The 12,309-nt window shown below is 40.8% G+C and overlaps 1 protein-coding gene across 1 annotated transcript in view; it reads right to left on the bottom strand.

Moving 5' to 3' along the window:
- ARSB (arylsulfatase B) overlaps positions 1 to 12,309 on the bottom strand; it is a 157,773-nt gene that overhangs the window by 79,553 nt on the left and 65,911 nt on the right. Inside the window, exon 5 of the mRNA XM_045796411.2 lies at positions 3,793 to 4,036. Coding sequence (XP_045652367.1) covers positions 3,793 to 4,036 — 244 coding nt within the window. The remainder of the gene's footprint in view (positions 1 to 3,792; positions 4,037 to 12,309) is intronic.

Raw genomic sequence — 12,309 nt, 5'->3', positions numbered from 1 at the left:
GAGATGAGAATTCTCACTAACCAGTGGAGTAAGAGTACATTGGTACTTTTTGGGAACACAATGTTATGAAGTCTGTCAAATGCTTTCAAAATGGTCATCTCTAAATACTGTAGGATATCTTGCATATGTGGAATCGAAAAAAAAAAAAAAACAAAAGGAAGGGAGCTGAACTCTTAGAAATAGAGAGTGGAATGGTAGTTGCCATTGCCTGGAGGGTAAGGGAAATGGGGAGATGTTGGTCAAAGGGTACAAACTTCTAGCTGTAAGACGAGTAAGTTCTGGGGATCTAATGTACAACATGCTGACTACAGTTAACAATACTGTATCATATACTTGAAAGTTATTAAGAGAGTAGCTCTTAAATGTTCTCCCCACACACACAAAAATAGTAACTATGAGAGGTAATAAATTAACCTTATTGTGGTGATTACTTCCCAGTTTATATGTGTATCAAATGACTATGAGGTACACCTAAAATTCACACAATGTTTTATGTCATTTACATCTCAATAAAGCTGGAATAATGAAATTAAATTATATTATTTTTCCTCACATTCTGAATTCACCGGTCATCAGTCAGTCAGAGGAGAGAAAGGTGTCAGACATGTTTCACTGGACAACAGAACACAAACCACCCAGCATGTACGTCCTTTGAATCTCTGGTTGCTACTTACTGCCTCACAGTTGAATGATGAAATATATAGACATTTTAACAAAATCAACCTTCAAATTTAACTTGATACCTATTTTCTTCACTCTCCAAAATTAGGCAAACTTTTTCAAGGCTTGTGTTCCACAGCAACGCAAGAAAAAGAAACTAAAAATGTATGCAATAAAACTGGGTGACATTAAAAAAAATTAAATCAATACATAGAAGTCATTCTCTAGTTTAGTAATTTAATTTTAAATAATTTCTATCTAATGAGAAAAATCCAAAATATAGACAGAGATTTCATGAAGAAATTGTCTATTCCGTTGTTAATGATACAAAAAATAAAAATCAATCTATGTTAAGGGATTGGTTAAGTATATGAAGGTGTATGACAGAATACGTAGTCATTGAAATAATGTTTGCGATGAGTTTCTTGAATTGGCACGGTCAAAGTGATGATGTGTTAAGTGAGGGAAAAAAGAGGTAGTTAAAAATGCTAAGAAGAAAAATTTTAGGAAATATGACACATGTTTACGGTAGCTTTTCCAGGTTACATTTGGGTGATTATTTTTATTGTCTGTACTTTGTAAATTATCTACAATGAGTATATATTACTGACACTCAGGGAAATGAAATAAAAATAGAGTAACCACAGAACACGTGTACATCTCAAGTTCAGATCACCAACAGGGGCAGAAATATTTTAAAGAAAAAGAAAAATGTCATCTTGTATGAATGAGAAAATAATGAGGATAAACTTTCAAAACAACTAATGAGAGAAAAAACTTTTGTTTACTGCTTGGCTTAGCTGTTCAATGACATGGATATGGCTGAGTTCTCTTTAAATGGCAAATCACATGAACTGGTCATCCAACCCAAACTGAAAAGCCTACTTCTCAGGCAAGAATAGGAGGAGACAATGTGGGGCTGGTTAGGACTTTCCCCCCGAAATAGTATGATTCATAAGAAGGACCGAAATAATAGTTGGAAAATAGGAAAAGGTAAAGAAAGAGCTTCCTGATGCTTTAAATTTTGCTGTTTGAGAAAAGATCTTTTTAATTTGATAAATTCTCTAAAGAAAACTTGGGAACTTTGCATTGCAAAATAATTGAAAGAAAAAGGATACAAAGCTAATCGAATTTTCCCCTGGGTCTGTAGGAGATGAAGACCTTCCCTCGCCTCACCTCTCGGGTGAGATTCATTACAAAGGCACCAATAGACTCCCTGCTTGTCAGAGGCTGAAGAGCCCTGCTGAATGCTTCTTTTGTCCATTCCTAAGCTCATAGGAAATTTTACAACTTTGACGTTAAAACTTTAGTAGCTGTCAAACTTCCTTTGCATAAAGCAATCTTATGTCAAACCCTACTATTTATTTTTATTTTTGTTTACATTTTTAAGTAGGCTCCCTGGCCAGGGTGGAGCCCAATGTGGGGCTTGAACTCATGACCCTGAGATCAAGACCTGAGCCGAGGTGAAGAGTCAGACACTTAACCGTCTGAGCCACCCAGGCACCCCAAACTTTACTATTTTTGATACTGAATATTACTTACATAAAAATTGATAACATAAAGATCAGAGGTAAGGAGTATATCTAGCACTTGGGACTGGTTAGATTATGATATAGCCAGACTATGCACTGTGGATTATAAACCTAAATGTCTACAGAGACCACGTACTAACATAAAAGAATGAAGTGGGCCTGGGTTGGGATTTGGGGGGCAATGGAGACTGGTGATTTGAAGACGGAATACTTTATCTAAGGAAGATAACTACTTGATTCTTGTCGGTTGGCTTTATGGAAAGGTGGGCCCCTGTGTTGCCAGAATCACCTATTTAAAAAAAATTTTTTTTATTTGGAAATAATATCAAATTTAAAGAAAGTTGCAAAAATAAGAAATAGTAAAAGAATACCTATGCCCTTTACCCAGATTATCATATTGTTAATATTTGACTTGATATATATTCTTTCTCTCTGTACACACACATACACATACACACACTGTGTCTGTATGTCTTGAAATATATATTGAAATACATAGACACAATTTTTTTCTGAACCATTTGAGCATATGTTAACACGTTATCATGACCCTTTAGTCCTACTCCACTGCATATTTCCTAAGAATAGAAACCCTACTATTTTTGAGATGGACATCTGGAGTGGGATGAAGAAGAGAGCATGAGGAGATTGTCTCCTCCTATCCACTAGGGACTAGTCAGTCAATCAGCCACTTTTTCTCCCTCCGTAACACCAAACCAAGGTTAAATACTATTGTGCTAGAAAACCTTCAATATATACACACTTATATAAATTGGATATATGTACTCATCTTTTAATATATTATCAACCTTAAAAACATATTGTTAAACAAAGGTAAGATAAAATTAAATACAAATCCAAGTTTATTGCTTTCTTCCTGCACCCTGGAAGGTGTGTACCTCCCCACCTTGGGCGCCATTTTTCTACACCATGGTGGCTAAACAGGAAAAGGACTGCCACCATTTCCAAAGCTGCATCGGGGTTCTGCTCCCCAGTGAACCTCCCTTACATCTGCCAGCTCTCTCTATCACAACACGCTGTTTTACTGCCTTCATAGTGTTTATTGCTACTTGCTTATTTAGGTGTTTACTTGTTTATTTCTTCTCCCCATCCCCTGATAAGCTCCATGAAAGCCAGGATCGTCCTGTCTTGTTCATTCCTACTTCCTCCACCCCTAAAACAGGGGTGGTTCATAATGGGTGCTCATTAGCTACTCCCTGGCTCACATTCCAGCTCTATCCCCTGCGTGGTCCTCCATTCTCCTAGCAGACAAGAAGGCAGGTCCCCTGACCCCCTGCAGGACAAACAATACCCTATCCTACCCCTTTGAGAAGCTTCTCTGCTTAAAAAACACTTGCAGAGGGTGCACAGCAGAAGACAACCTTCCTCTTCTTGTAAAACATAGGGCCGCCATCTCAAATCCAGAATTTAAAATAATATATACTTACAATGTTTCTAAAGATATTTCTAATTTAAAAAAATTATTTATTTGTAAGCCGAATTACCATTTTCACACAAAAGCTATCATTTTCCCTCAATCCCATCAGGCTGTTCTTGCAGTTTCTGCCCTGGGAGGAGAAAAAGGAAGACGAGCGGGTACCTGATGGTTTTCCACACATCGAAGCCGTCCAGAGGCTTGGTGCCGTTTGTGCTTCCCCTGGCCAGCTTCACGAGTGTCGGCAGCCAGTCAGAAATGTGGATGAGCTCCCGGTTCTTTACACCCTTCTGCTTCAGCAAGGGGCTTGCCACAAAGCCCACTCCTCGAATGCCTCCTTCCCATAGGCTCCATTTTCTTCCTCGAAGGGGCCAGTTATTGCCCCCTGCCAAAGTCTGTCCTCCATTATCTGAAACACAATTAGATCTTTGCATGAGGAAAACGTTAGACACATTTAAGAACAGAAGGCTTCTACATTGCTTTTAAATGGTGCTTAAGAACTAAAAAAGATGCCCCCTCCTTACCCACTCCCATACCAACCTCCCCTCTCCTGCTCGACACCCCTTCCATTACACAGACATAAACAGAGTGCAGCAAGGCACCAATCTGACAGGAGACCTTCAAATCCCCTTGGATACGGTCGCTGAAAAACACACAAGTCCCCCGAGGATATCTGCTCGGGATAGAGCCCTGTACTGATAATCAACAACTATGTTGCAAATGCATGTGTGTAATTTTGTGTAACACAGAGAAAGAATCCAGCTACACTGAGCCCCTCCCCATCCACGAAAAGAAACCTCAAGTGACATTTCACTCAGTGAGTTAAAGCTGCTAATAAGTGGGGACCTTTTTATTTTACTCACCTGGAAAAACTTTCTAACATTTACACTGGTAACTAAATTAAACTTCTACTCCCTGGTGATTTGAACTCTTTCTTAAGCGTGAAAGTTGAAGATTTCTCCAGTGGGCTAAATGTCTCTTGTAAACACAGCAGTCAGGTGGAAAAAATAATTGCCAGAAAAATTCCTCCCTTCTGGACAGCATGGCAAGACAAAGCTTCATCTGATGCACTGTGCCAGGGAAGAGAAAGGTTCTCTTCCAAGACCGCTGAAGTTGAAGCCAGAGGAGAAGTTACAAGAGCGACTGAAATTAAGTATCTTACCGGCTGGGTGGAACTCAGAAATTAAGTTGGACTGTAGAGGGAAAAAAGTGCTATTTCTTGTAGACTGAGGTTGTAGAATCATTGGTATCCCCAAAAGTATCCGTACACCTGGGGACTCCACAGATACATTTGAAATAAACCTTATTTGTATACATATTACACCTCAATTAGATCTTGTTTTCAAATCACTGCTACCCAAATGAACCACAGGAGGGCAGGAGGGCAGACCTAATGTCTGTAGAACGTCGTAGGTAAAAATCCAACGCAGAAATCAAGACCGAAGCCACAGGAAACACATGAAAAGGAAAAGAACTGTCACTTGTTAAGCACCTACTATGCACCAGGCACCACTTCAAGTTTATTTATTATTATTATTATCTCTCCCGGAATCTGAAGTCTGAGAGGCCTGGAATTGAAGCCTGATGCCAGCCACGCACTTGCCGTGGGACCCAGGGCACTACGCCACCTGTTTCTGTTCAATGCGGAGATGAGAATTCCTAGCTCAGGTATTAGGATGAAAATGAAATGACACTGTTTATGATCATTGCTTGGCTGGGTACCTGGCATCACCTCAGGGCTCAATAAATGGTAGCCAATAGTTATAACTCAGTCTAGTACCATAACCGTTTCGTCACTGAAAAAAAAAAGAAGCCTGAAAAGTCCAAATAGCTAAGGAGTGGCAAAGCTAGGATTCGAACAAGGTCTGCGTGACTCCCCAGGTGTCTCCTGCCCCCAGAGTGCCGTGTTCCTGACATCCGGTATGGAGCGGGTTTCATACCTACAGGCCACATAAAGCTTCAGTGCCCTATGAAAATCAGAAGCATAGTCTCAGCAAAGTGTATACTCTCCCTTTTGATACAGCAGAAGGTGATGATATTTCAGGGTGATGACAATTCCCTTTAGAGGAGCCTTGGTTGCTGGTGGGTAAGAAATTCAAGGCTCTACTGCCAAGTGGGCTTCTGTTCAAATCCTTAGCACATGAAATGCCTGGTTCTCCTCTGTGCTCCGTGAAGGGAGGGAGAAGAGTGGAGCTAGCCTACATGAAGATGACAATTCTTCAACACGCCGGCGGGTGATGATCTGTCTCATCATTTGCCATCACAGACTTGTAAGAACCTTTCCTTAAACCCTACATCTCTTCTTGACCAAGTCAAGGCCCTAACAGTCACCCAAGCCAGTTTATTACATACACTTTCTATTTTACAGGAGCAAACCTGGATATTCAAAACAAGAGGTCACCATCCTTAGACACAGGGGACTCCTCCATACTGCGTACACTTCACAGAGTATCGGTCACCCATAACCCACATTTCCAAACTTAAAAGGAGGTGCCGTTCATATTATACTAAAGTACACTGGAAAAAAACGTTTACATTCTGCCCGTGAGGTCAAGAATGGCTAAGCTGGCGCTATAATTTCGTTCTATTATCTAGGCTGCTATCAACGATACTGGCTTCTACTGCTTGTAGAAGATGCCAGTTGTCTCCATTTTAAATAGATACACTCTTCTGAGATATCCTGTAATGTCTCTTTCAGGCCCACGTACTTGCTAGTGCTCAACACAGAAACACCAGATGATGGCGGTGGAAGAAATGCATGTGGAGATGAGGAGGAGGATGGCTGCGTCTGCTCTCTGACTCCAGGAGCGGCCCCTCAGGCATGACTCAAAAGGGAAAATGCGCTGTGCTGGAAGGAGAATGTGGCCACCGTGGCTACTGTCGGAGCTGCGAGGTGTGTCTGCATCTTGAGCGAGGGTGCCGATGCAGTGAGCGGGACTGTTCTGGCCACCAGCTCACTGGGCTGGGTTTCCCAGGAGCAATGATAAGGGATTCTGTCATCTGTGATCAGTCACGTTTTCGAGAGCACTCTGGAGACAAAGCACTGTCAACGGGCACAGCACGACTTCTTCTCTCGGACTCCCCTGTCCCAGAGCCGACGGCACAACCAGAGACACGAAGAGGACAATCTGGCTTTGCCGGGGGTCCGCCTCTCCACAGCGGGCACCTGCCCGATGGCTGCCACTTAGCAGTGGAGCCGTAGAACCCAGCTGGGCTCTTCAGAACTAGGGTGCTGTCCGTCAGTTCCAGCACAGTCTCCTGAGTATTTCAAGAAGTTGGACATAAAACTGATCACAGTTGCAGCAAGAATACAACAAGCTCATTTGGAATATGGTTTCCTATATGGTTCACTTAACTCTGACAAATAAAAATCTAAAAAGACAATGGAACCGTCACCATCTCGAACACATTTCTTTTCATTCTCTCCCCTAATTTTCTTTTAGGCAAAAGCTAACTTTTGTTCTTGCTACGAATTAATTTTCAAGAGAAAATTTTCTTGTTTCATTTCCTGACTTATTTATGAAAAAACTTCCAAATTAAAATAAGATGACTGCAACTAGTAAGGAAGCTCTGAAAGTTTTTTTTCAGGGAAAAAGTTTGTCAGCAATGTTTCTGGCAGAGGAAAAACCTAATTATAAACACTTTGCTGTCCAGAAAAGAAATGTCAAAATAAAACAAATGTTATCATATACAGATGGTGAATCTCACTTTATTATTCCTTCCTGAACAAAAATAACTATCAAAAACAGTCATGGAAAAACATTGGTTAGCCGATGATCTAAGCAAACGCATTCGGTGTCTGACAACGAAGCCTCATCCTTATCCAGCTGATAAGAGTTAAGATGGAACCATGACAACATTAGTTTTAGGACTACTCCCAACAGGGTAGGGCTGTGGCTTGGCCGTGGAAGCGGCGCTGAACATCAGTGTGTATTTCTATCTCATTGCTCCCTCACCCGGGCTTACCCGAGACATCCTCCTCATCCTGACTCAGGGATCCTGAAAGAAAAAGCAAGAAAGTCCAAGAACCTTGCACCAGCACCTGGACTTGGCTCTGAACAGGGCAGGCAACCTAAGTGTGACAGATGAGTAGACAACATGATTTCCAATACCAAGATGCCTTCTTCTCTAAAAAGATGACCCACTTGCTGATGACTGATTCTTTTAGACTCATTTTTTAAAAAATTTTTAACTAAAATGCAAATTGGAGGGTTAATATATATGTCTTAGAAGTCACCTAGAGGATTAGGTAAATTCAATCTTCTCCTACTAAAAGATCTTGGAGGAAATATCTACCTGGACAATTTACAATCTAATGTTCTTCTCTTTCCCTCTTGTTCTACATTCAATTTCTGATTGAACGCGCATTCCCTTCTGCCGAGTCTAACTTTCAAATGGATTTCAAGTCCATCCACCTCTATCGACCCCAGTGCCTTGGGTATGGCACTCTTCCCACTTGAGCACATGGTAACCTACAGACTGCTTCACTTTCCTGTCAGAAGCATCACTGTGAAGCCCCAAACCAATCAAGTCATGTTCGTGTTTAAAGATCTCTAATTGCTTTCGAATCAGGAAAAAGTTCAAACTTCAGCCCAAATACAGAATCCTTTACACCTGGCCCCAACCTACTTATCGGGCATCAACACCTACCCTCCTCCATTAAAAGTGCCTTGTGCTGCGGCATCTGGCTGGCTCAGTCGGTAGAGAGTGTGACTCTTGATCTCAGGGTTGTGGGTTTAAGCCCCACGTTGGGTGTAGAGACTACTTAAAAATAAAATCTTAAAAAAAAAAAAGTACCCAGTGCTTCATTCATGTAGAACTAACTTCTTGTTGTTAGGATATGTCATGCACTTTCGTGCTGACTTTGCCTTTGTACATGTTGGTTCCTCTGCCTAAAATGCTCTCCCTCTTCTTTCCTGCCCAACTTAAATTTTAATTCTCAGGATAAATGTCACATCTTCTGTTAACTTTTCATTTACCATGCCCCACCACTACCCTGCATAGATAGTCTCTCTGTATATCGTACTTATTTCTGTATATTATTAATTAGTTGTTCATGGGTTCATCTTCCCAGGGAACTCTGCCTCCCAACGACAAGAACAATATCTCATTCTTCTTTGCATTTCCAGGACCGAGCACAGGGCCCACCAAAGAGAAGGACTCAAGAATTGAGGGAGCGAGGGTGCGGGTAAGGAACAATAAACAAATAGAAAAAAGGCCACCAAAAATTGAGACTGAAGGCACTAAAAATTTACTTTGATTGTTGGATGGTGTTTTCTGAGCCTTCTTTCAGCCACTGCATGGTCTCGACTTCTAGGAAACTGTTCCATACACAGGTGCTGCTTATTTAACAGGACCCTACAGGGTCAGGGTGGCTCTCGGCCCCCATGAGGGTTTAAACAAATCAAACACACAATACCAGAATTGTTTGTCCAATCTGGCCCTTGATCAGTCACGCTGAAGTCAAAGGGGATTGTTTGAGAGCATTTCAAGGAACTCGGTCCTCGACAGGAAGAGAGTCCTCATTCAGTCCTTTAACAAATCTTTTGGGAGTGCTCACCATGTGCCAAGGACCACCCCAGCTTTGGGGAAATGGCAGCCAAGAAGACAGACAAGGCCCTCTCTCTCATGAAGCAAGTAGAAAGAGGTACGATCTCTCCACTCATGGTCCTCATGGAGGAGCTGAAACCAGAATGACGGGACAGGATGGACCACGATCAGAGAGGAGAGAGCCCAGAACAGCGAGTACAGGCTCAAGTGCTTTATTCAGTTACACATTGGACAGCGGGGTGTGTTCTGCATCAAGGCTTCTTCTCAATTCAAGATTAAGTTAACTACACTCGTAAGAACATTCTGTTGCCAGAACTTGAGGCAAACTTGAGCTGAATGAAGGTGTCTAGCTGCTAAATGACTGTCATCGTTTGTCTCTCTCATCCCTACTGCCACATGTCGAATTTCATTGAAATGGATTCGAAGAATTGGAGTTAAGTGCTGTGAGTTTGGGTAAACTGTTCTCTGAGCCTAATTTTCTCATTTGGAAAATGAGGCTAATAATGATACCTATCTTAATAGAGCCTGCCACAAATAGTGCCCAATAAATACTACCATTTTCACTGATGAGAATCACAAGCAGCGGCAGCATCAAATATGCAGAGCAGAACCGTCTCCAATCCAGGTATTTATTACACGTACACGGGATTTAAGTATTACAGCGGCACTCTAAAACACCACGCATTCGTTAAGAAAGGATTTTATGCACAGAGCCCTTCTCAGTTACATGCTCTTCTCTGTAGGTGATTTCTTGAGACTCATAAGAACACAGTGAATTTGAGGGCTTTTGCTGTTATTCTGGGGACAGAGCCAGGTAACACCTTTCTGTTTCTAGGAGTTTAAATGAAGTTTCCTAATTATCAAAGAAAGAGGAACGATGATCATAAGCTGTGATACAAATGCAGTGTCAGAAGCTGAAGCTTTGTTTAGTTATATTTGTTGGGGTCTCAAATGGTTTGCAGCATTCAGGACAGACGAATGCTCCCACCCCACTCCCAGTCAGACCCAGTCAGACTTTACATCTGGATAGAAGAACCAGCAAAGGGAGCGCTCCCACGGAGCTACTATTGGGAGGGTCCTGCTGGGATGGGATTGGCAACCAGACTGCATAATGGATGCAGCCACCAAAGGAGCAGAAGATAAAGGGGGTGGATGCAGGGAAAAGGCAAAATCAGGAATCAATGAGGATTAAAAGGGGATTATACAGGGTTGTAGTAAAAGATTTCCTCATTTTAATGGGGCTAATGTCATTGCTTATAATGATCAGATACCAGTGGGATTTTATCTCTCCTTTAAAATTTAGGGATGAGAAGACTCAAAAGTCTGTTGAAAGACTGGAGGGACAGGAGTGGGAGATGGGCTAGATGGGTGATGGGTATTAAGGAGGGCACTTGTGATGAGCCCTGGGTGTTACATGTAAGTGATGAATCACTGAATTCTACTCCAGAAACCAATATTGCACTGTATGTTAACTAAATTTGAATTAAAAACAAAATAAAATAAATAAGAAGTTGAAACAAAAAAAAAAAAAAGAAGAAGAAGACTGGAAACAATTGGTCTCTAAAAGTTAAAATGGGAGGTGCCTGGCTGGCTCAGTGGATAGAGCATGAGACACTTGGTCTCAGGGTTGTGAGTTTGAGCCTCATGCTGGGTGTAGAGCTTACCTAAAAAAATTAAAAACAAATGAACAAATATATAAATAAATAAAAATTAAAATGGAACTGGAAACTGAAAGAACTGTCTTAAGTTATTACATATCAGTAGATGAACAAATGAACTTTTTCTATAGTTGAAAGCATAGGTGGTCACAGAGTTTAGAGATCCTTAAACTTAAGTTGTAAGAGAAGTACGGAATGTTGTGAGTTTCTCTCACTCAGGAGGCATGGGTTTGATCTCCGTATTCCTGATCCCCTAACAAGTAGCCTAAAAGCCCAGTGTCTAGGGTACTTAGGACCAGCAAAAATACCACATGTTTGTTCTAGATTTTTTTTTTTTAATTAAAACCCTCCTTGTTTTCCCTTTAGGTTGATCTTGAAAGAATGAAGTTATGAATTTCAGGGCAAGCGAAAGTTATTTGGCACTTTGAGGGAGTATCATAGTTTACTCACAAATTATTTGGCTCCCTTTTCAGAACAGGTGATTTTTTTTTTAACTAGATAGCTATTTATCCATCAGTAATGCTAATCAAGAAGTAACAGATGAAGGGGTGCCTGGGTGGCGCAGTCGTTAAACGTCTGCCTTTGGCTCAGGACGTAATCCCTGAGTTATGGGATCGAGCCCCACATCAGGCTCCTCTGCTCTGAGCCTGCTTCTTCCTCTCCCACTCCCCCTGCTTGTGTTCTCTCTCTCGCTGGCTGTCTCTCTCTGTCAAATAAATAAATAAAATCTTAAAAAAAAAAAGAAGAAGTAACAGATAAAAACTTCTCACAGAAGTACTTCAGCGTCTGGCAAGTTTGAGAACAGCAAGAGTGAAAATACCATCAACAGAGAGACAAAAGTAGAACTGCCGTTACAAAATTACAAGTGCATTAAGTCCTTGTATGGCAAGAAAGATGAGAATTGAGGTCAATGATTTTTTGGAGAGAATTAAGGCAGAGAAAGCTAACATATTCTGTTTGGGTAAGCATCAACTACTTTAATTAGTCTATATGTTCCCAAATACATAATACAAGTTAAATGTCCTGCATTTACCTTTGATGCAGAAGCAGCATTTTATTGGATCTCTACTTTCAAGGTAGTCAGATATGCTTTTAGAATTACACAGAAAAACCAATAAACCAAGCTGAGTGAACAGGCAATTCTCTTTGCCCAAAGCTCTTTTCTTTTCCATATTCTTTTTTTTTTCTTATGTAGAAACCATAAAGATATATGATTCTTATTTTCTGTACCCAAAGCTCTTTTCTGAAGTTTACTAAATGCTGAAGGATCTCACTGAGGTATGAGTGTCTACTTATGGAAGAGAGACAAGTCATCAGCACAATCCTCTTTGAAGAATACCATAAGAGTAAAACATTTAATGGCAGAAACAGAAATAACTCAATGTACCTAGATATTAAAAAGATATTAAGAGAATTTAACAAATAATTCAAATATTGAATACATACTTAATAAAAAAGCAAGAACACAATTCCT

The sequence above is a fragment of the Ursus americanus genome, chromosome 5 (assembly GCF_024610735.1).
Source record: "Ursus americanus isolate L20-20 chromosome 5, mUrsAme1.1.p, whole genome shotgun sequence".
NCBI classification, from domain to species: domain Eukaryota; kingdom Metazoa; phylum Chordata; class Mammalia; order Carnivora; family Ursidae; genus Ursus; species Ursus americanus.
Note: the sequence above shows the minus strand (reverse complement) of the source record. Positions and strands in the feature narration are given on the sequence as shown.